The sequence below is a fragment of the Typopeltis vanoorti genome, chromosome 10 (assembly GCF_054136105.1).
Source record: "Typopeltis vanoorti isolate ZY-2024b chromosome 10, IOZ_Tvanoo_1.0, whole genome shotgun sequence".
NCBI lineage: Eukaryota > Metazoa > Arthropoda > Arachnida > Uropygi > Thelyphonidae > Typopeltis > Typopeltis vanoorti.
The window spans coordinates 66,823,239-66,849,406 of NC_143558.1; the positions used below are offsets into that span (position 1 = coordinate 66,823,239).

Genomic DNA, 26,168 nt, shown 5'->3' on the forward strand with positions numbered 1-26,168 from the left:
CTAGGTCTATAGCTGCACCTGTATCTGGTTAATTTTGTCCTGTTGACCTGTTTCTCATGCCCACCATCTTCAAATCCATTTCCTTTGTTACTCATATTATTACCACCACCATTTGTGATCCTATGTCAATCAACTAGATTTCAGTAATGCCAATAATTTTTTGTTTTCTAAGCATTCCGATGCTAAGAAGTCATTGTTCATTCATAATTTGAGCATTAGTGAATAAGCATGACAGCCACACACTAGGGTCATGAGTATTTAAGTCTTAAAATCTTACTGGGTCAAATAAGCACCAAAACAATTTTCAACAAAATTCTTATTTCACTGCAGTCATCTTATTTCTTGTCTGACAAAATTAGCCTTACAATACTAATCACTCCTCCTCCTTTGTTATTACTGTTAATAAAATCACAATTTAGACCTCTCACTTTAATGTGCATGTCCAAACTCTTATGTAACTACCTTTTCTAACTACCTCATCTGGTTTTCTTGATTATATTCACTATTTCAGGGAACAATTTCTTCAAACACTTAACTTCAAATCCATTTCAAAGTAAACTATCCTGTAAATACAAATCATTTCAATCATTAAAATCATGCCATACATCAACATACCGCACACCACTGCTCCTACAATTAGAAGCATGAGATAACAATGGTGAACTGTTGCATTCTTTGCATTTTCATCTATGCATGCTGACTAGAGCCTACATTAGTCATCCAATGATTGTGGTTACCAACCAATATTAGTTAAAATTATTTCCAAAAGTTTTAGGAGTAGAAACAGCAAATGCAATAAAATAATGTTTATTAGATAAAGGAATTTATCAAAATTTGAGAGAGAGTAGAGGAGTGTAAAAATGCAGGTTTAAGTAGAATACAAAACATTAATTCATCCAAATTTGAAGTGAATAAATGAAATCATTTTATGCCATTCCAGCATCAAAGTTACAGGTGTCTAACATCAGACTGCTATCATTGCAATTCATTTCATCAATAAGTACAATCAGCAATGGGCTGTATCATTCATGGGATGCTCAACCATAGTAGTTCTTATTTGATTGTTGTAGTTTGTGAGTGTACAAAATAAGATGATTAAATGTAATCTTGAAATGAATGTTGCAATTCTTTTCTTTTATTGTACTTTTGTGTCTGAAAGTATTATTTACAGAACAATAGTCACTGGTTATTTTACAAATACAAACACAAATAAATACAGAGATTAAATAAGCATTTTCTAAAGAAGTACGAATTACCTGTAAATGTGAGGAAAGTACAGTAGACTGCAATCTTGAAATCTTTTCTGCACTGCTCACTGAAGAACCATCAGAATGATTATTTATGAAGCTACAGTAATCATCACCAAATTCTGTTAGACGTTTTATCTGGTCCTCATCTGCAGTCTGTTCTGAGTATGGCTCACTGAAGTATGGAGGATCCTGAAATATTATTTTTTTAATGACATAATAAAGTTCATTAAGTTATTTTCTATAAATACAATTTAACATAATTTGCAAAATTGAATATCATGATTATCATAATAAAAAAAAAAAATTCTATGTAAAAAAAAAAAAAAAAGTGAGCCAAATACTGAAAAGCAGATCAGCTGTAATTTAAAGGTTGTCAATTCACTAATTATTTTTATCAGTACATTATTCATGGCACAGAAGTTACTGGCTGAAAGGTGGTGATTGCATTTCATAGAGAATTTATCTTCTCAACAATTAAAACAACAATAATGTCAGTCAAAGGGAAGAGTTGCTCCTTGTTGATCTTAAAACAGCATGGTAAATGTTTTGAGAAAAGGATAAGTCTAATAATAAAGGTAAGTGTCTGGTGGCATTCTGTTCAGCACATGGATTACTCATCACTAACACTATGTGTTAACAAAGATGTGCACAAATTTACATGGAGAGAGAGAAGACAGAGGGAAAAAAATAGAAGAAGTCTTACTATGTTAATACTGATAGTGATATCTTCATACTAGTTCAGAATACAAGAGATTTGGAGTTTTTATACATGAGATTTGAAACCAGAATTAATCATCACTTAGTTTTATGCAGGATAAAAATGAATATCATACAGAAAAGAAAAATATCTAAAAAAAATAGGTAAGAAAGTTTTAAAAAGAATTCAAGATCAAAGGGTGAACTGTAGACTTAATGCAAACATTATTCAAGAAAAAAATTAATGAGTTTGAGGGGAAAACAACAAAACTTTGGAGTCTCAGTGGAATAGCTGAATAAACACGGATTTATTCAGCTAGAGAGGCATGTGGTGAAATTGTCCAGGAGAGAAAAATCATCAGAACTAGAAAAGAAAACACATAAGTTCCTAGCAAGTAAGCAAGAAGATGCCCAAAGAAAATAGAGAGAAAAATGTAAGAGAACTAAGCTATGTACAAAATTAGCTAACAAAAGTCAATATTTATTTCTATATTCTTACTTTGGTAAGTAAGAATATAGAAATAAATATCAGAAAGATAACAAAATGTCCTAGAAGCTGGAGTAAAGTACTGTAAAATTAATTAGAGATGACAAAGACAATATGAAAACTGAAACTAAAGATTCTGGATATCTGGAATAATAATTTTAGAAGACTATTAAAATGAAACAAGCAGTGATATAACAGTGGTAGGAAAGCTATTAAAAGTCTGCAATGCAGAAAGGCAACTGGAGTATAGATGATATTCAACCAGAAATGCTCAAATATGGAGACAGTCATTGCATTGCATAAGTCAAAACAGAAGGCTGAATTCAGGATGATTGGAGTAATGTTCTCGAATTTCTACCTATAGAAAAGAAGAAAATTAAACCAAATATAAAAATTACAGAGAAATTTGAAGGAGAACAAGCTGAGAGAGGATTGTAAGGGCAAGATTTTCACTTTACAAAAATAACTGATAACAAGTCAATCCAAAAGAATTTTATCATTAATGCCACAAGCAAAAGAAAGATTGGATTTGGAAGAAGAATAACTTTATTGATGGTACTTGAGTGTCAGAAGCTAATGAGTACTTACTTTGCTAAGATATATCAACAAGATGTATGTAACATGGTGCACAGTGCTGCTGCTACATTGGATGAGTTACAGGTTCATGAAAATGAGGTTGAAGAGCTTTTGCATAACCTGGATAAGAATTTGTCTATAGGGACAGATGGAATATCAGCCTGTTTGCTAAAGGACTGTTCATCTGAATTGGCAATGCCTTTCACATGTTTGTATAACTTCAGCTCAGGAATGATACCATAGGAATAGAAGGAATGTATGATAGTTCCATTGTACAAGGTGGTGCAAAAAATGATGTGTCAAGCTACTGACATATCAGTATCTCTAATGCGGTAGTGAAGAGAAGTTGGTAATAACTTGCATACAGAAATGGGCAGACAAACATGCTATACTCTGCAAAGAACTGCATGGGTTTACTAAAGACGGTCATGTTTTAGCAATCTGCTCATATTTTATAACAACGTTATGGCTGAGTCGGATAAAGGGAATGAATACACTATGATAATGTTGGATTTTTCTAAAGCATTTGATAGAATACCACACGAAATGGTGTTGCATGAACAGGAGAATATGAAGTTGGAATATAAACTCAACCTGGATCAGGGAATGGTTGACAGACATCAAAAAGTGGTATACAGTGGGTGTGAATCTGCCAGATTTAAGGTGACCAGTAGTGTATCTCAGGATTCAGTCCGATTATGCAAACATAGGCAGGGCAATCAAGGATGCTACTGATATTCAGCACTTACAAAATGGTTTGAATAGGCTGAAAATTTGGGCAAATGAAAATGGCTGTCAGTTTAATGTTAGTAAGTGTAAAGTTATGCACTTTGGCATGATTACAGTTCCAGCAGTATATTATATTTAGAGGGGTTATGTTACAGGAAACTGAAGAGGCAGGGAATCTTGGTGTATTGGTGGCAAGGAATCTAAAGTTCAAAGGTCACATAGCAAACGTTGCAAAGAAAACTCTGAGGATAATTGCGATATTGAAGCAAACCTTGACATGTAATGATAAGGAAGTCATTTTGCCTCTTTATAAGGCCTTGATAAGACCACACCTGGATTATTGTGTGCAGATTTGTCTCTTGAGTTCCAAGGAGATAAAAAGCTGTGAAAAGGGTGCAAAGAGTTACAAAGATTATATCTGGATTATGGAATTTAGATTATGAAGACAAATAGCGAGTATGTGGATTGCAGACTCCGGTTAACAGGAGAAAGAGGGGGGGGGGTGATATGATAGAGGTCTATAAACTTTTGAATGGGTATTACAGGATATCGGTGATGAAATTTTTCGTTACATGAAAGATGGAGAGAAGCAATAATAAGAAAGTTAAATATAATAGGATTTATTAATAATAATTTAATACAAATATGTGCTTATGCAGATGGATCTGAATAGCAGAGTAGGAAATGATTGTCAGACATACAAAAATATTTTGGGAACATTTGGAGAAAAGAGCAAAGCTAATAATAATGGCAAATACCTGTTGGATTTCTGCTCAGGACATGGACTGGTTATTACTAACACCATGTTCCAACATAAAAATGTGCACAAATTCACATGGAGAGAAGAGGCAAGGAATAAGAAAAGTCTCATTGACTATGTTATTGTTGATAGTGATGTTTTCTCTCTGATGCAGGACACCAGAGTGTACAGAGAATTTGAAATTGGAAGCGATCGCTATTTAGTCTTGAGCAGGATAAAATTGAATATCATATTGAAAAGAATAACATGTAAGAAAGTTTTAAAGCGAATAAAAGTTGAGCAGCTCTCAGATGTGAACTGTAGACTAAAATACACAAAGATTATTGAAGAAAAAATGAAAGAGTTTGAGAACAGCAACCAAACCTTTGAGATTCAGTGGCAAACTCTGAAGTAAACATTGATTGATTCTGCCAGAGAGGCATGTGGTGAGGTTGTCTGCAAGGATAAAAAAAAAATCAGAACTCCCTGGTGGACACAGGAAGTTAAAGAGGCAGTGAAGGAAAAGAAGAAAGCATATCAAAAGTTTCTGTCAAATAAGTCAGCTTTTACTCTTACAGAATACAGAGCCAAATGTAAGAAAGCTAAACAGTGTGTAAAACTAGCTAAACAAAAGTCATGGGAAGACTTTGGCAAGAACATAGAAAATAAATATCAAGAAGGTGGTAAGATATTCTGGAGGTTGTTGAAGACGCTTAGAAATGGAGGAAAGAGTGCTGTAAAAGGAGTTAGAGATGATAAAGGGGATATGAAAACAGGAGAAAAAGATATCCTTGAAGTATGGAGTAATTACTTCGAAAAATTGCTAAATGAAACAAGCAGTGATAACACAGTGGTAAAAAACACTCAACAGGCATACAGTCAGGAATACATATCCAAACTTGAAGTAGAAAAAGCCATCAAAGGCTTAAAATGCGGAAAGGCAGCAGGAGTAGATGATATTCGACCAGAAAGCTGAAGTATGGTGGTATAAAAGTCCTACAGTGGCTGCACTGCATAGTAAAAGGCGTGGATAGAGGGAAGAATTCCCGATGATTGGAGTAGAGCTCTCATAGTACCCATATATAAAAAGGGAAATAAAACAATGTGAGAATTGCAGAAGTATTTCCCTACTGAGTGTTTCTGGCAAGATTTATGCAAGTATGCTTGAGAAATGGTTGAGAAGAATTGTGGAAGAAAAGCTTGGTGAAGAACAAGCTGGATTCAGACCAAATAGAGGCTGTCAGGATCAGATCTTCACTTCACGACAAACAGTCGAGAAAGCATGGGAATATAACAAAGATCTGTATTTAAGTTCTGTCAATCTGGAAAAGGCATACGACAAGGTGCCAAGAGAAAAACTAGTCAATAAACTACAGTTATATGGTGTCAATGGGGCATTATATCAAGCAATATTTAGTCTGTATTTTAGTTGTAAGTCGGCAGTTAGAATTGAAGGATGTACAGGAAGATGGTTTAATGTTAAATCTGGTGTGAGACAAGGATGTACATTATTCTCTGTTATTCATTATCTATATGGATATCACATTAAGAAGGAAAGTAGTATTAAACATGATATCAGAATTGGAGATGTTAATGTCAGCTCTTTGCTTTATGCAGACGATGTTATACTTCTGAATAAATCCGCTACAAGTTTGCAAGATTCCCTGACTAAATTGAATAACTGTTGTAATAGATATGGTATGAAGATATGTTGAAAATGGCAACTCTGTTGTGAACGGGGAACCTGTGGGACAAGTAAGACATTTCAGCTTCTTAGGCATGATTTTTAGTGAAGATGGTAAATTAAATAAGGAAATAGACAACAGAATCAACAAAGCTGGTATGGTAGGAAGTCAATTAAATAAATTCATATGGAATAAGAGAGAAATTAGTCGGAACACTAAATTAGCTGTAGACAAGACAGTGTTCAAACCAGTTTTAACTTATGGATCTGAGAGCTGAGATCTGAGGGTCAGAAGTAAAACACTTGACCAAAGACTAGAGACCGCAGATTTGAAAGTCCTGAGAAAGATTAGAGTCGTGAACAGATGGCATCAATGGCAATATCATATTAAAAACGAAGATATTAGGAAAGAACTTGACATTGTCGTCATCCAGGAATGCATTCGCAGAGCTAATCTAAGGTGGTATGGTCACTCAAACAGAATGGGCGAGGAAAGATTAGCAAAACAAGTGTTCTCTGCCAGATTGGCAGGAAAACGACCCAGAGGAAGACCAAGATATAGGTGGATTGATACGATACAATGTGCCTTAGACGATAGAAATATAAGATCTGATAATGTTGGAGTCTTGACAAGTAACAGGCTGATTTGGAGGAAAATTGTAGATAGGAAGTTAGTAATGATGTAAATTTTTCATGTAGTACTATCATACCCTGTACATCCCTTGAGGGTACATGTCAGGAATTTGATGATGCATATGCAGACGATATAGCAATAATAAGTCATAGGAGAAAAGATTTGGAAGAGAAATTTGAAGAGCTTAATAGAAACACTAAATTAGTTGGGTTACAAATTATACGAATAGAAGACCAAATATGTGCAATGTGGAAAGACAATAAATAAAAATATTACAAGATATAATATAGGTGAATACAGATTTGAAGTTGTAGATAGTTTTATATATTTAGGTTTTAATAACAACCAACAATAATATATCCGATGAAATTAATAGAAGAATCATGGCTGGAAATAAGTATTATTGTGTTTATAAAAAGTTAATGAGTACTAAGATTCTTAATCATAATTCTAAATTAAAACTTTATAAAACAATTATGAGACCTATAACAACATATGGATGTGAAACATAGCAATTAACACAAAAAGATATTCCTTTTTGGAAGCAGTTTCTAATAGTCTTCTCTGAGACTTGCTTCAATGACATTGCTACCAAATGCAATGCATCAAGAAGGGAAATCTTTTTTTGCAATTGCACTTGCATCATATTGGTCTTTTATATAATCAAGTTCAGCTATAATTCTTGCATGAACTTCCCTGCGATAATAAGCTTTAAAAGCTCGTATGATGCCTTGGTCACATAGTTGAATTAACGATGTAGTGTTTGAAGGCAAGAAAATTACTTTGATGTTCTTTTATTTAAGATCCCACACTTAACTAACCAATTGCTGAAAATGTCATTAGTCATCCAAGCATTTGCACTAGAACAGTAGTTAAAAGGCAAACTTTTGACACCTTTAAAACAGCGACAATTTTTACTTTTTCCAATCACTAGGAGCTCTCGTTTCTCACCTTTCGTATTAGCATAACAAAGAACTGTCACTTGCTCTTTTTAAGATTTAAATCCTTTAGTACAGTACTTTCATTTTTAAACAAATAAGTATGTTCCGACATTGCATGAAAATAGAGTCCTGTTTCATCTACATTATAAATATCCTCAGAAGAATATTCAGCAATAATTGTTGGCCACTCGGTCTTAATCCATGCATCAGCTGATAAAAAATCAGCACTTTTTTCTTCATCATGTATAAGCTTGTAGACAATATTCTCTCGCTTTTTTCCACCTGTTAAACCATCCATCAGTTGCGGTGAAATTTTCTTTGCCCATTGTTTTTGCAAGTTTTGCTTTTTGACGCATCAAAGGCCCATTAATTGAAGCATTCTTTTCACGAACATTACTAAACCAAATTTTTAATGCTGATTCAACTTGAGTATCCTTACCAGATCAGGCTCTTTTCCGATCCATGTTCACATTAGTAAGAGCTGAAGTTTCAATGGCTGATGTTTTTTAAGATCTTATACAAGAGTGGTTGTGAAATTTTTAAATGTACAGCCGTAACACTGCTGACTCATTTTGCGGGAACTTATCATAGCACTCAAAATTCTTTGCTTTTCTTGAAAAGATTAATTTTTATGTTCTTTTACTTGCTTCTGCCATAATGCCAAAGGCTGTTTTAATGAGCACTTCAAGTCAAATTCACTTACTGAAAGAGAGCATGAAAATAAACTCGAAAAATCACAATCTGACTGTATTTATACCCGCTGCATTTACCTGGAAGATTTAAGATTTACGGAAGATTAAGATTACCCACCTGCATTTGCCTAGGAATTAAAGGAAGATTAGCAAGAAAGTCAGATTATGACAAATGTTCTTTGTCAAATTTTCTCTTGATTAACCCTTATTTCTTAAAATTCTGAGATGCAAAAGGCTAAACATTCGAGGATTTTGATAACAATAACTGGAACTTTGAAATAAGTGGATTATTTTTAATTCATTTTAAATGGTGTGTTTTGGGACTGACTAATTTTGATAACAACAGCCGATAACATTATCTGCAATCACAATAAGTGGATTCTACTGTATATATATTGATAAAAAATCCTTAGCCCACCCATGGTACAAATGGGTTAAGACTTTTGACAGATTGTCGCATGATACTTAAACAGAACAGATAGGGTTGGATATTAGATTAGTGAAATGGATAAAAAATTGGCTGTCTGATAGGTATCTGCAAATTGTACACAGGAAAGCAATATCCTAGAAAATAAAATTCACTAGCAGTGTACCTCAAAGGTCTGTTTCATGACCATTGCTATTTAAGCTGTATATTAATGATATTGGGGAAGGTTTAAATGAGGATATTCAGTCGTTTGCAAATGATGCAAAGTTGGAAAGAACTGTCAGGAGCAGAGCAGATGTGACTTCATAAGTATAAGAAGACTTGAACAGACTGAGTGATTGGGAATGGGGTTACCAGTTCAGTGCAGGGTTTTAAAATTCAGAAAACACAGATAGGATATAGAGTATACATTTGGTTGGGATAATATTGGAAGAGGTGGATGAGATGAGAGATCTGGGGATGATGGTGGATAGGGATCTAAAATTTAGAGGACACCTTCTGGCAATGATGCAGAGGATACAGACTTTTAGAAGTAAGAAGATTCTGGTTCCACTGCATGAGGCCTTGATTAGTATTTTCATATTCAGATTTCCATATTTGTAATGATTCATGTTAACATTTCTGGAACAAAACTACATAGAAACAGGAATGAAATGGACAATTTATTAAATAAACTAAATATCTGGTTAAGTTCATGTGGTTTTCGGTAGAGTTCGCGGAAATGACTCTTTTTATTTTGTAGTGGTTTGCAGAGCAGAATTTATGTGCCTTCATAAGCCACAAATGTGCATCAGTCAATCAGTACACTCTAACTTGGTGTGTACTCTTGTCTGTAACTTTGAACCCTTTTAAAATGTCAGTTGAACCTGGTGTAATTTGGGCTTGTTTGCCTTATGAATTTAAACTCAATTTGAAGGTTTCACAGACGTGCGATGCAAGATATGTTGACATTTGGAAAAGATGTGGTAGCAGAACATACTGCACAGAAATGGTTTAAAAAATTTGTTTCTGGTGATGAATCACTTGAAGATGCAATAACATTCAAGAAGTCCCTCCGTTATTGATAATGAAGAATTACATGCTGCTGTTGAAAATAATTCCACATTAACATGTCAATAACTTTTACAAATGTTTAAAATGAGTGGTGAAACAATTCGTTTACACTTGCATCAACTGGGTAAATCATGGAATCTAAGCAAATGGGTCCCACATGCATTATCAGATGACAATAAATTTCAAAGTTCTTCACTTTATTCATGTCATAAATATGAGCCGTTTTTGGATTACTTGCTCACTTGTGATGAAAAATGGATCTTGTACTCTAACAGGAAGCAAACTTATCATTGGTTGTCACTAAATGATCCAGTACCACACACTTCAAGCACCTCTTCATCCCCAGAAAATTATGTTTAAAGACTGGAGCCGGTATCGTCCACTACGAGTTTCTTGCTGCAGGCCAAACAATTATGACTGATATCTACTTGATACAAACTCGAGCATGTGCATGACGAGTTACTTCAGAAACAGCCAGAACTAGTTAATTGGAAGAAAGTGCTATTCTTATAGGACAATGCAAAACCTCATACTGCAAAACTTACCAGTGAGAAAATTTGTGCTTTACGATGGGAGAAACTCCCTCATTCTCCATATTTTCCTGACATTTCTCCAAGTGATATAACCTTTTTTTTTTTTTTTTTTTGCTGTTACAATCACATGTGAAATAGACAGTTCTGCAATAAAACAGAGATGGAAGCAGCGGTTGCTAGGTTTATTGCTTCTAAAGATAAAACGTTTTATAAAAGCAGAATTTACAAACTTGTATTTCATTGGGAAAGAGCTGAAGATCGTGAAGGTGCTTATTTTAATGACATTTACAGAGGCATACTAAATACACACAATCAGCATAGGGTGAAAATTAAAAGGAGCTAAAGCACAAGGACAGTCACATGTATAGAAGATGATATGTGGTGTTCTTGGTGTTGATTTTCAGTGATTAATGATGGTGGACAGATAGGTAGGACAGTGCTCCAAAATTTATGTAGTTAAACCATTTCTATTACAGTTCACTGGGTTCTGTAACACGAACCATTTCTAGGAATGATCACTGTGATTTAAACCACAACGTGTGTAATAACCTCACCTTTTTTCCATTTAATCAAATGGTCTTTGTCCAAGGCATGTTGAGCAAGTCCACTTTTTTAGATTGAGAAAGACTATAATGGGTTACCTAAGGTGCAAAAATCAGGAGAGCTGCTACACCCCATCATTAATGTCAAAAATTGTTCTAGCAATAAACTTACCAAACATTTGGCATTTGAACTCGACAAACATATTAACAAGATATGCTTACATAAAAAATTCCATACACTTTAAAACTATTATACAGTACAGAACCTTCAATTAGAGAAAAATTATTGCTTAGTGAGCTTTGATGCATTGTCCCTTTTCACTAATGTTCCAGTGAACAATACACTAATGCTTCTTTACAAAATATTCCCCCACCCCTACATTTGCATACTCTTTAAGCACTGACTTAAATTGAGGTATTTCAGCTCTAATAACCAGCTCTTTAAACATATTGAAGACATAGCAATGGGCTCCCCACTTTCATCCCAATCGCCATCTTATACATGGAATCCTTTGAAACATTGGCACTTAATTCAGCTCCCTCTCAAACCCAAAGTATGGCTGAAGTATATTAAACATGTCTTTTCAACATGGCCTATAGGCTCTCTCTCCAACTTTTTACAATAATATCCATCTCCAAATTAGTTTTACTACAGAAAATGAAAAAGAAGAAACTCTGGCCCTCTTGGATACTTTAGCTGCTAGGTAACCAGATGGGTCCCTATCATTTTATATCAGAAGTCCATGCAGGCAGATACTTACATGCCACTTCACATCACCACCCTTCTCAAAAACTTGAGCTTCCAGAGTAGAATGAATTTCATCCTCAGGACCTGCATTACATCTAGCATAATAGAATGGCTGCAACAAAAAGCACTCAACAAATTTCTTAAAAAGGACAACCATCCCCAGACTATAAATACACCACATCCCTTTCCTACACTAAAGGAACAACAGATAAACTGCGCTCTTTCTTGAAACAATGCAAAATCAGAACAGTATACAAACCTTTAGACAAAGTCCCCACTTTCCTTAGACAAATTAAGGACTGCTGGGATCCTCTCTCCTTCTCAGGTGTCTATGGTATCCCCCTATCAATGTGGAATCTAGTACTCTGGACAGACAGGACAGACCACCATAGTAAAAAAGAACATAAAAAATATATTCGATATGGACAATCAAAAAGTGGACTTACTTGACATGCCTTAGACAAAGATTGTATGGAAAAGGTGAAGTTACTTATACGATAAGATATGAATCATATAAGTTGGTAAGGAGTTCTTATCAGATTAATGGTGAATCAGTTTTTCATAGATTGGTAGGTGATTTGGAAGGGGGGGGGGATAGGGTCTGTGAGCAAATAAGTGAAGCAGTTTTTTTTGCATGGAGAGTGATGAATGATTGGAATGCATTGATTGAGAGTGCAGGTCTGCTGAGAATGTAAATGTATTTAAGGCATGGCATGATGAGCTGTGTGTACAACAGAGGGACTTTCCATTATGAGTGACTCCATGGAAGTCTGAAATAATGATAATAATGTTGATATTGTTATGTGTGTGACTGTAATTCTCTATACTACTCTAAACAGATATATCCTAAATCACTATGCAAGACTACCTAGGAATTTACTAATATTTCAATAAAGGACATTTGAATGTTTGATAAATAAACAGAATCAAAAATTCTATATATATATATATATATATATATATATATAAAGCTAATGCTTAATTACAGAGTTCCTCAAAAACAGGAATATACTGTATATTATGAACAAGTATCAATATCTCAATATCTAGAGTATTATTAAATAAAAATAAATTCTTATTTTTTTAAAAATTATTTATATTTCAGAATTTACCTGGTAACCATCCCAAACTTGATCAGATACTGAACTCTGATCTGTATGAGCAAAGGCTTGGTCACTATCACCAACTGATGAGATCAAGGCACGCTGAGGCAAAACAGTTTCATGTGCTGGTTCATTTCTCTGGTTTCCAGTTGAATGGCCTTTTATACTCTAGCATGAAGGTAATTTAAAAAAAAAAATGTAAATTCAAATTCTAAAATGAAAATTTCAGTATAAAAATATAATCAACATCTGAATGGAGTGAATGAGATATACAATTTACTACAAGAAAAACTAATATTGTAAATGAATATGGAGAGTAGATGACAATGCAGTACCGCCAATAAATTTTTGTAGACTACAATGTTATTTTTATCCTTCAATTTAACCATTCTCTTTCACTAATTGGGAGAAAGCAGAAACTATTATGAGTATAATCACTAAACAAGAAACAATTCAAAAGGATAATGAAGTGGCATGAAGAACAGCAATGGAATGGATAACCTTTAATCCATGGAACAGGATCAGCATGATAGTGCATTTCTGAAATAGAAGAGAATATTCGTTTCAATAAACACATGTATTCTAAGTTTAATTCTTCCTCAAGGGCTCACTTTAGTGAGTACGGGCATGGCAAACCCGAGGTACCTGATGCTGGACCATGCCTTACTTCATGTAATATATATCTGTTATATTATTCTGTAGACTGGTCCCTCCTCTTCTTTCTTTGCTTCTTTCTCCTCTCCTTGCTCCTTCCCCCTGATGCTATTAGAGTATTCGAGGGCTAGGGGTGAGTCTTTCCTATCTTGCTAAGTCATTTCGTCTTATGCAGCCACCGAAGGAGGCAAGCTAGCCTCAATAGGTGCCGGTCCCAAGCCCGGATAAATGCGAGGGTTGATGTCAGGAAGGGCATCCGGTCGTAAAACTTCAGTGCCAACTCAAACTATGATTATGAGTCGAAGAGAAAATGATATAAGGGCTAGGGCGTACCCCTTAAGCGACGCGCAGCCACATCGCCCTACAGCTGTGAGAAGTGGACAAAGGCTACCGCATCAAGGGCGGGTGCGGTTAAAGAAGCGAGCCCAGCAGGTGGAGAGGATGTTGCGAGTGGGAACACTGAATGTTGGAAGCATGACTGGAAGGGGAAGAGAGGTGGCAGACATGATGAGGAAGAGGAAGTTGGACATTTTATGTGTGCAGGAGATAAGGTGGAAAGGGGGAAAGGCAAAGGAATTGGGAGATGGATATAAATTGTTCTACTCTGGAGCGAATAACGAGGGAAGAAATGGTGTAGGAATTGTGGTGTGTGGCAGAATGAAGGGTGAAGTACTGGACGTGGGTAGAAGGAATGACAGGATCATGCGAATGAAATTGGGTCTTGGAGAAGAGCGAGTGGTCGTATTATGTGTATATGCCCCGCAAGTTGGTTGTACAGCAGAGGAAAAAGATGAGTTCTGGAACGTGTTAGATGAAGAAATGAGGGAATTGGAAGAAAATGAGATGGTGATTGTCGGAGGAGACTTGAACGGGCACATAGGAAGACAGAATAGAGACTGTGAAAGGGTGCATGGTGGCCATGGAGTGGGAATGATGAACCAGGAAGGAGAGAGGGTTGTGGACTTTGCAGTAGCGTTTGATCTGGCAATTGTGAACTCGTTTTTCTTCAAGAGGGAAGAACATTTGATAACATTTAGAAGTGGTAACAACAGCTCACAAATTGACTACATTTTGACTAGAAGAAAACATCTTAAGGTTGTGACAAATTGTAAGGTAATTCCAACAGATCAAGTAGCACAACAACACCGACTGCTGTGCACAGACTTTAAATTAAGATCGAAGATAAGCACTTCTGGTTGCCATGGGATGAAGACAATTAAGTGGTTTCGCTTAAAAGAAGAGAGTGTGAGGAATCATTTTAGGGAGAGAGTGTTAGAGAGGATTTCGGATGGACTGGAAAGTGTACAAGATTGGTGGAAACATAATTCAAAAGTAATCCTGAGCTGTGCAATCGAGGTGCTTGGTGAGACATCTGGAAAGATTAGAGAGCAGAAGGAGGGCTGGTGGTGGAATAATAATGTACAAGTGGCAGTGACAGCTAAGAGGAAGGCAAAGCAGAAGTGGGATGAGTCAAGAGTGGAAGAGGACAGAGAGGTGTACAAAGAGAGAAAGCAAGAAGCCAAGAGAGTTGTGGCACAGGCGAAGGCCATGGCATATCAAGATCTGTATAATCAATTAGAAACAAAGGAAGGACAGAGAAAAATTTACCAACTAGCGAAATGTAGAAATAAAGCAGCTAAGGACATCTTACATGTGAGGCAGATCAAAGATGCTGAAGGAAGAGTATTATGGAGGGAAGTGGACATAAGAAACAGATGGAAAATATACTTTGAGGGACTTCTGAATGAGGAAAATGCAAGGACTCACAGAGGAGATGGGCAGCCTTCTGAGGGGATGGTGCAGAACATCAGTAGAATGGAAGTGACGGAGGCCATGAAGAGGATGAGGAATGGAAAAGCGGTGGGCCCCGACAGAATTCCAGTGGAGGCATGGAAGGCACTGGGGGAAGAGGGAATTGACCTGCTGTGGGACCTGTTCATGAAAGTTTGCCAACAGGAAAATATACCCGAGGAATGGAGGGAGAGTACTCTTGTTCCCATTTACAAGGGTAAAGGGGATGCACAAGACTGTAAAAATTACAGAGGAATAAAGTTGATGTCCCACACATTGAAGATCCTAGAAAGGGTTCTTGATGGTAGATTGAGGGAGGAGGTGGAGATTGCAAAGGAACAATTTGGCTTCATGCCTGGTAGATCAACAACAGATGCTATCTTTGGGTTACGACAGATGATGGAAAAATATCGAGAGAAACAAAGGGAGCTACATCTGGTATTTATTGATCTGGAGAAAGCATACGATAGAGTGCCAAGGCAAGAAGTCTGGAGGTGTCTGAGGGAGAAGAAGGTGCCGGAGAAATATGTCAGGTTGGTGCAGGAAATGTACAGAAATGTGAAGACAAGTGTTCGGACCTGTTTGGGACAGACAGAAAGTTTTCAAGTAACAGTTGGCTTGCATCAAGGGTCAGCATTAAGTCCGTTTCTGTTTAATATTGTGATGGAGGTGGTAACAGAGGAGGTGAGAGAAGATGCACCTTGGACAATGTTGTATGCAGATGACATCTTGCTGTGTGTAGATTCAAGAGAAGAAGCGGAAACTAAACTGGAAAGATGGAGAAAAGTACTGGAAGAGAGAGGTATGAGACTGAGCAGAAGTAAGACAGAGTATATGTGTTGCGCAGTGGGCGGTGGCCAGGAGACAGACCTGGAGCTGGAAGGAAATGTCATCAGGAAGGTGAGAGACTTTAGATACTTAGGTTCGACAGTGGAAGAAGATGGAGGAGGTGAGAAGGAAGTGGGATGCAGGAAACAAGCAGGTTGGAGGAACTGGAGGGAGATGGCTGGAGTGTTATGTGATAAGAGGGTGCCGATCAATCTGAAAGGCAAAATTTATAGGACAGTAGTGAGGCCAGCTATGACATATGCTATAGAAACTGTGGCCCTGAGGAAAAATAACATTAGCAGGATGGAAGTAGCAGAGATGAGAATGCTTAGGTGGATGTGCGGTGTGACCAGAAAGGATCATCTGAGGAATGACTATGTCAGGGGAACAGTGAAAGTTACGAACTTAGGAGCGAAAATACAGGAGGCAAGGTTGAGATGGTTTGGTCATGTGATGAGGAGGGAGGACGAATATGTGGGAAGAAGGGTCATGCAGATGGATGTGCAAGGAAGGCGGAAGCGTGGGCGGCCAAAGAAGAGATGGAGGGAGCTGGTAGAAGAGGACTTGAAGATGAAGAACTTGGATGTGGTGACAGCCCAAGACAGGAAGGTGTGGAGGAGACTCATAATAAACAGTGACCCCACTTAAGTGGGAGAAGCTGCAGAAGAAGAAGAGATTCTAAGTTTAATTCTGTCTAAACCTCACAAAACCATCGAAACTGAATTATGCTCCCAGCAGTCTATATGAAGTAGTAAGTTTGTAGTTGTTCTATATATTAAAATATAATGAGTCTATTTTCTAAACTGTAAAAGCAATATTTTCTAAGGAACAGTGTCTTCATCTCAGATCCACTACTGATGTTAATTTTATGAAGTAACATCAGTTGATATTACTTCATAAAAGTAACATCAACTCATACTACTTTATATTTTTCAGTACAAACCATATTTTGAAAAAGGTTATTTACATCTTTGGTTACAATATCTATGAAGGTGTTAATGAGGTGGGGGGGGTGCAGTGTACAAGATGATAACAAACTTTTAAGATATACAAAGAGCAGAGAAAATACACCATCAAGAACTCATCATTGTGTATGCAGATAACTGAAGAATAAAATATACATAAAAAAAGTACGGACTTTGAGAATCATGAGAACAAACAATGCATTCAATGGAAGGAAAACATTGTGTGGGGGGAAGGGGGGGGGGGGGGAGTTTATCCACTCTCCAATCAACAGGCCGCAGGATCAAATACTGCCATGGGCATTGAAATTCATCCTATTGGAAATTTTATTTTCTAACTTAGCACTGAAAACAGTGATACATGTTATGGCCCCCCCATGTAGGATCAGAAGAGGCCTAAACCCCAACAGTATTCTGTGCTATTCAACTGCTATCCTGAGAATTTGAGACATCATTCTCTGATAAGTCCTCCATGTCACCAATATGTCCTGCAAGGACACAAAGAAATCTTGAAATCAGCCCAAGTCCATATAACTTTGCTGACACCATATGTCTTTTAAGGATACAGTTGCAGATAAAGTTTGGTATGATGCAGTGTTTTTTCTAAAGTATCCACACCAACTCTTGGTTTTCTGTATAGTAGACAGCTTTCTCATGATGGCCTGAAGTGGCATGAATTAAAAAGGTTCCATGTTTGGTCCCTAGAGTAAGGTTTCTAGATTTTGTAAAAAATATTAAAAATTACATGGTGGTTTTTCTCCAGGAGATTCTGTGGGTTGTATCCAAAACATGGTCTGCAAGGTCAGATTGACCATAGTCGTGATTGCAGATGTATGATTTGTGTTCTTCTAAACAGATGGTTGCTGATCTACTGTCTGTCTGAAGTAAACTAGCTGGCAAGAACAGGGTACTTTATATACTCCAGGAACTGAGAGAGGAAGAGGCTGATCTATTGTTCTACCAAAGATCAGTTCCCTCCTCTCTTACTTCTATGGCTGCTGTTCATCAAAATTAGTATCAATAACTCCACTCTCTGTCAAATCAGTTCAAATGCATGCAATGACTAATCAATACTCCCTCACAGTGCATCTTCAACCTCAAAGAACAAATTTCTCCTCCTGTTCGTTCATCCCTTCCACTGCTGCCCACTAGAACAATCCGCCATCTTATGGGTTTCCCAAGAAATGCAATCCACAGCTTTTTATGATAAATATGAACAAGTTCATTCTTGCCAGTGTACTATAGGCTGACCAACCCCATAAAAAATTAAAAATTAACTAACTGCTGTAGCAATTTTGATATGAAAATCATAACAAATGAATGAAACTATGAAAACAGACAGGAAAATAAAAATCAGTGACTACATTCTCAATGGTGAACCCATACAACATGTAAAACGATTATTAAATGCAATTTTCTTCCTCAAAGATATGGAGATTTTGCTGAATAAATTTATATGAAATAAGAAATCAATGAATATGATTGTATAAACAAGAATGTTTCAAAGCAACTTTAACATGCATTCTAAGAGCATGGTCAGAAAAAATAACAGGTGAAAGATCTGAAATTACAGATGTAAAAGTTCTGAGGATAATTAAGAGAGCGAATAGGTCAACGGTAAAATCACATTAAAAAGAAATTTCTTCATTAATATTTAACAATTAAAAGAACTAATCTAGGTGGTATGCACTTAAGCATAATCAAAGATGCAAGATTAACTAAGCAGTTATTTGGTGCAAAATGACAGGAAACAACTATGAGGAAGACCTCATTGTCATTTCCTGGAACAGGAGTAGTATGTAGATGTTGTTTTCTTCTTTCTGAGTGACTGCATATATGCTTATCTTTATGCCTGTGAAGATGCCTCAGTGACATATTATCAGTGTCCTCACTCTGACAGTGGACAGTCAAGCACTCATGTTTTAGTTTAATGGAAGAAATAGACATCTAAGAATTGCAGGATTATTTCATTTATTACTCAGTCTGTTATTTATCTTGCTTCTCATGTGCTTTGCATGCATGCATTTGCTTAGCTTTATGCTTGTTATCATGCCATGGGACCAAAGCAGAATACTGACTTAATACTTAAATAAAACAATTATTACCTTATTATCAAATATTTCTTACATTAATCTAAACCCTATGATAACCATCTAAATAACCACATCTGGTAGATACCAGGAAATAATAATAATAAGTAAATTCTACCAATGCTTAGTACATGCAAAAATTTCAGCCCATTAAAACTTTCAAAGTGTCTGTGTGAAGTACTCATTACTATAATAACAGTTCACATAATATTACTTTTTATGATAATCCCAACTTCCATAAGGAAGTTGCTTTTATACAGACATTTATTCTTTTTTTTTCAAAGAATCTGATGTTTTACAGATGAAATATATTCTGCAAGACCAGATTCTTCTGACTATTTAACGTAATTTTGATATTCCCCGTGATGAGCAGCTGCATATCTACTGGATTGGCCAAAGTAAATTAAACAACAAATGCAACAGGGAAAGTGTATTTTGCATCTAGACCTATCATCATCAATTTCCTGATATGTACCCTGAAGGGTGTATAGGTTACTGGGCTACATGATTAAGTTAACATCATGACTAATCTCCTTATCAACAATTTCCCTCCAAATTAGTCTGTTATTTACCAGCACCTACAATACTATCATATCAAACATTGGTCTTCTAAAGCACTTTTGAATCAATCCACTAGATCATCTTCCTTTGGGTCATTTTCCTGCCATATTGGCATCAAACACCTGTTTGTTAACATTCCCTCTCTCATTCTGTTTAAATGACCATACTAATTTATATTAGTCCTACTCACGTTTTTGAATGTAAACAATCTCATGTCACGTTCCTTCATAATGTTTAATTTTTACTTTGGTCTGCTTAGCTAATTTTTTTCTCATAATCTGATTTAGTCTTCCTTATTATATTAGTTACCCTTCTTGCCTGTGCTCATGAGCATGCTGATCATTTTTGTTTATATTCCTTCTGCAAGATTTTTTTTTTTTTTTTTACAATCCCTGCTTTATATTTCTACTCAGTTTTTTTTTTCTACTCTTGAGCCTGGGTATGCAATCTGATACTGCCTCACTCACACAATCCCTAATCACTTCTCATGTACTACTGATATTCATTCCTTGTAGCTTATGCCATGGCACTGCTCCAGGCTGCCACCCTAAGTTCGTCATAATCAGCAGCTTTATAGTTGAACCACAAGCTGAACTACCTCCAAAACAAAGCAGCATGATCACTTTCCCAGATTGGTGATAGAGTTGCTACTGTAGTTATAGATCTTCAGATGCTATTACCAGATCCAATCCTCTCAAATCCCTGCCCCCCCCTTCTCCATCACATGCTGTTTCAGGTAATTATCCCTTAGTATCTCTATAAATTCCTTTCCATCTAGCCACATGCCCTTTTCTCCTTCCAAACTATACTCCTATAACTGAAGTCTCCCATGATAATTGCTCAGCCTGCACTCATGCTAATGCATGAGTGGTGAAGGCTGAGCAGGTTGATCTCACACCAGATCATCTCAAATGAACCATATTTCCCTCAGACCTACAATCCTCCTTAACATTTATTTCTGTTGGTTGAAGTTCTTCTGATATCATTAATAATAATATTGCCCTATTCCCTCTATGCTCTCTGAAAATATAATATCCCTTACATTCTATTCCTGTAAACTACATCATTCTTTGTCAACCAGATCTCACTGATGGCAATAATTTTTGACCAAGCTGAGATAACCAATACCAAAAACCCTTCTTCATTTCTGATACGTCTGACATTTATGCACATGCATTTCGACATCCCCCTTGGTTACCTTGCATAATGTCATTATGGAAGAATAACTGTGATAAAATGGGAAAAATGTACTATGCTTCACTGCAGCAAATACAATTTGAGACTAAAAAAAAAACAATCTAAATAAATGTGGTTGTGTTAAACTTCCCAATTTGGAAAATATTAATTCTTAGATCTTCCAACCAGCCAGGATTAATCACACTCTCATAGGGCATTAGGCTTCTAGTCTAACATCTTCCACTAATTCTTTCAAGTGTTCTTGTATGTGTGCTATTACAATTTTTATACTGTATCCTAAAAAATCTCTTGGCAATAAAATAATGGAGCTATTAAATCTGTGTTTCATTATTTCTGTGCGGAATTCATATTAGCATATGCATTTAAAAAAAATGAGTTTGGCTGTACAAGAATACTCCACCATTTTGCAAGCTAGAGAGCAAACTTAACTTTACACTTATTTCTTCCAAATAAATTCAAATTAGAACTAATTATGAACTTAAGCCAGCACTTATGCCAACACCCAAAGTGACCAAATGTTTGCATTTGTGAAAATTATGGATTTCTAGGCATTAAGATGATAAAAAAATAAATAAATAAATAAAAAATGCTGGCTCGAAATATAAATGCAGTTTCCTTGTGGAATAATTATACAAAGAGAGTTAAATGCTAAATGATGGCAATCTCAAGAGATCTAATGGGTTATACTTATCTCTTTTATAAGAGATAGTGCTCCTTAATGTTGTTCATTGTCTTTTCCCTTTTTTTTTCTTTTTTAGTACAATATGACCATTCTGGTCTATACTAAGAACTTCATCTTCATATTGTTTAATTTTTTCTGATATGTTTTGTGTATGCCTATATTACAATTTATTTATAGCAAAGATGCCTATGATCCCTTCGTATAAATTTTATAAACAGTTTTATCATACGTCTTCTATTTCATTCTTTTGCTAAACATCAACACATTTGTTAGTAAATGATACTTTGTAAAATCCCTTCTGGCATCCAATGGCCTACATCATTTACAAACATCCATAGCACAGTGGGATTTGAACTCACAAATTATTAGAGAGCAGAGACAGTATCCACTTCAGTCAACCAGACTAAATACAATAATAAATTTACTTTAATCCTTTATCCAAGTGTGAGCAAACAAAGTTTGTGCCTGAAAGTATCTTCAGGACTGGGGTAAGGTGGTACAACACCGGGAAACTCGTTGCAAAGGTGGAGCAAGTTAACATCACTCCTATCTCAGTATCTCCCATAATTTAAAACAGATCTCCTTGCAGATATGTATAATGTTATGCATTAAGGGAAGGGTCACTACCCAGACTAGGTTTCGACCTTTATTGAGGTCTCTTCAGTGGGAGGTAGGCAACTCCTATCGGTAGAGATGACCTTGCTAATGCTTCTGCCTGGTATCTCCACTTGGGCCTGGCTCCCACTGAAGAGACTTCAATCAAGCTTGAAACTAGTCTGGGCAGTGGCCCTTCCCTTAATGCATAACATTATATATATCCGCAAGGAGATGTGTTTTGCATTATGGGAGATACTGAGATAGGAGTGATGTTAGCTTGCTCCACCACTACAACGAGTTTCCCGGTGTTGTACCACCTTACCTCAGTCCTGAAGATACTTTCAGGTGCAAACTTTGTTTGCTCACACTTGGATAAAGGATTAAACTAAATTTATTATAGTCTAACCAAGTGAAAAATAAACTTTCAACAGACTAAATACAATCTGCAACAGGGAACTACTCTGTGCCTTTAAGACACTTATTTGTATTCACTAGTATAGAATGTCTTAGAATCACATTTTTTTCAATTTAATGTATTTCTATAATTTACTGAAATTAAATTCATAAGAATTCAAATTATAATAAAACCTTATCTGAACAAGATACTAACAACAAGAATTGTTTTGTAAGAAAATTTGAAGATACAGATACCTGATAAGCTTTAGATATTACTGATGTTCTGTTTTTACTACTGCTACTACCAGATGATCGTGATGATCTTGGTAATGACTTATGACTCTTTAAAATGGAATGATGAGAACTTGTGGTACCATCTGAAGTGGTAACATTGTGCAACGAAGATGCTGAACTTCGCCGATGAATTGGAGTAGAGTGAGGGGCACTATCTGACCCGGAATGGCGAATAAGAGGAACACAGTTTTGCTTAGCCACTGCAGAGAGTCCATCAGAACCTGAATCTGAACAACAAGTAGAGTTCAACAGACTAGTGCGACTTCGATGACGACGAGGTTTTAAATTATCCTTTAATGGTGATGATTTTCGAAATCTGTAAGTAAACAGTTGAAGTTTTCAATAGCCAGATATTCAATTATTTGAACTGGAGTTTGCATCTGTTAATGTAAAATGGTCTGTAATTCTCCTGCTGAAATATTTTAAAATATACATTTAAAAAAATAGGTTTGGCTGAACAAGAATATTCCACCATTTTGCAAACTTGACACTTCATTTCTTCCAATTAGCTTGCTTCCACATACAAACATGCATTAAAAATGCATATTTGTATGTAGAAATTTAATTTTTTAAAATTTAATAATTTAGTAGGTAAGTTGTGTATGAAGAGAAGGAGTGTCCTGGATGAGATAAATCACTAGTGGCAGTGTTCTCAAGGGATCTGTTTTTGAGCCATTGTTTTTAACTTGGCACGCTAATGATATCTGAAGAGGTTTCTTTAATCAGAGATATGTAGTTGTTGCATATGACGCAAAGTAAGGGAAAATCATGAGGAGCAAAAGTGATGTTATGGATCACTGTCAATCAACAGGTGATCTACTCACTTGGAAAAGTTGGTGAATCTTAAGTGATTGCCCATGATATCTCCAAGGCTTTTAACTGGGTCTGATACAATGGCCTATTAAGTAAATTCCCATCATTTGGTCTTATCCCTGACTTCTACAACTGAACCACCAACTTTCTGACCAGATGCTTGCATCAGTTATGGGGAATGGTTCTTTATCTTCTAAGTATACAATCAATGCAGAGGCCCTACATGGTTCTGTTCAACTCACCCAACCTATTCCTTCTATACATAAATGATCTACTCTAGCTAACTACCAACCCAAAACACAGTTTTGCTGAAACACATTGCATTCCTCTTTTTCACTTGACAAATTTGGCAATGCACAAATCACTAATCTCCAGAGCCTTAACCATTACTACGATAAATATAACAGATGTCTAAAGCATTCACCAGTAGGGTCTGGATAATCTTGTCAATTTCAATTTCAAAGTTAGCAAGACAGACTTCTGCTTTATTTCCCACAAAAAAGAGAACCCTTCTCTTCCAGCCTTATTTTTGACAGTATCCAAATCCCTATTCACAAAGAGATTATCTTCTTGGGATAACACTAACCTCAAACCTTTCTTGTGCCAACATATTCAAATATTGCCTCCTCTGCTTCCAAAAAGGTTTTCTTTTTTGTTTGAGCCAGCTTCTAACTTTATACAAATCACAATTCCATCCAACCACTGAATATTGCTGTAGCATCTGGGGTGGTTCCTCTAATAACTCCCTAAAGATACTGGACTCTGTACAGAAAAGCACAGTCAGACTGATTGATGACTGCTCTCTTACTAATACACTTCACTCATTTTTATGCAGGCACTCGGTTTCTTTTACATGCATTTTTCTACATATACTTACATGGCCACTGTTCATTAGAATTACATAAATAATACCCAAACTCTATCAAATCCACTCAAAAGCATGCAACAACTAATCAACACTCTCTCGGAGTGCATCCTCCAAACTCGCAGACAAAATTTCTTCTCCTCTTCATTCATCTCGCCCATTGCTGCTCACTGGAATAGTCTGCCATCTTATGTATATCCCAAAGAATACAATCCAGAGCTCAAAGGTAAATGAACAAGTTCCTTCTTGTCCATCCACAGAACTAGTGTACTACATGTTGGCCAACCTCTCATGGATGGGTTCCTCATATAAAAAAATGAAATAAAATAAATTGAATAGACTCTGTAAACGAGCAAGCAAATGGTGTTATGAAGTGTAAAGCTTTAAAATTTGAAGAACACAGATCAGACAGAGTAACAACTAGTGAAGGAGATAAGGATGTGTACAATAATTAAACTTTAGGAAGAATGCAATACTAAAATTGTGAGGACGTCGTAACAAATCACTGAAATGATGTGAAGGATTGTGACATGGAAAAATATTGAGGTTATGGTTATCTTTTATAAGGCCTTGATCGTCATATAGATGTCAGTGCTTAGATTTCATCACTTGGTTTTCAAGAGAAAGAAGATATATCAGAAATGGTCTAAATATGATTCATTAAAGTAGGTGCTTCCTGCTCTCTGGAATGTTGGATATGAAAAAAAAAACATGGAAGATGTGCAGTTTGTATAGTCTTGTGTAAAGGAAGAGGAAACGGGGGATATAGTTTAGACATATAAATTGGCAAGGTGTTGGTTTAATGTAAAGATTTTCCATTTAATCTTTATGAATTATATTTTTATTTTATAAATACTGAGATTTTATTGTTATTGTTTACATTTTTGTAATAAGCTGAACCACAAAGCAACTGTTTAATATTATTAGCCTCCCAGCCAAAATATATATGAACTACCTTACGCGAGGATACAAATGCTCACAGTTTTTCTACCTTTTATACTGCAGTTCCATTTGGCTTTTAATCCCTTAATGATAAAGCCACAAACAGATTAATTGCCAGGATAATGTAACCCCTGAGTCCACTTAAACTATTTGACTTGGAATTCCCTTTGAATATTTTTTAACTTTTAGCTATATATTATTTATTCCATTCATAAGATAAAAATGGATCTGTGCTTAAGTTTTGTAGATCTGGAAAATGCATACAAGATGCCCAGCTTTTCAAAGCACTACAATTATATAGGGTGAATGGAGCATCATACAGAGTGCAATACATAGTCTATTTGTCAGTCAGCAGTTAGAATTGCTGACTGACAATAACTGAAATGACTGAAAGGAAATACAGGAAGATGGTTTGATGTAAAATCAGGGGTAAAACAAGGATGCACAGTATCTCCACTCTTATTCATGATTTATATGGATCACATTATGAAAGAAAGTGGCATTAGGCCCTATTAGAATTCATGACAAACATAGCTCTTTGCTTTATGCAGATGATGATGTATATTCCTGAACATATCTAGTCTCAAGGATTATCTAACTAAATTGCATAAAAGCTGTAACAAATTTGGCATGAAAATCAGCAATAAAAAGACCAAACTATG

At 35.9% G+C, this 26,168-nt stretch overlaps 1 protein-coding gene across 3 annotated transcripts in view; it reads right to left on the reverse strand.

Annotated features, from left to right (window-relative positions):
* The window catches only part of LOC150102479 (uncharacterized), a 547,971-nt gene that overhangs the window by 140,239 nt on the left and 381,564 nt on the right, over window positions 1–26,168 (reverse strand). For all 3 annotated transcript variants that reach the window (XM_090399126.1, XM_090399124.1, XM_090399125.1), the window contains 3 exons: window positions 22,848–23,202; window positions 12,844–13,002; window positions 1,257–1,439 (listed from right to left, as the gene is read on the reverse strand). In XM_090399126.1, the coding sequence (XP_090255252.1) occupies window positions 1,257–1,439; window positions 12,844–13,002; window positions 22,848–23,202 (697 nt within the window). The remainder of the gene's footprint in view (window positions 1–1,256; window positions 1,440–12,843; window positions 13,003–22,847; window positions 23,203–26,168) is intronic.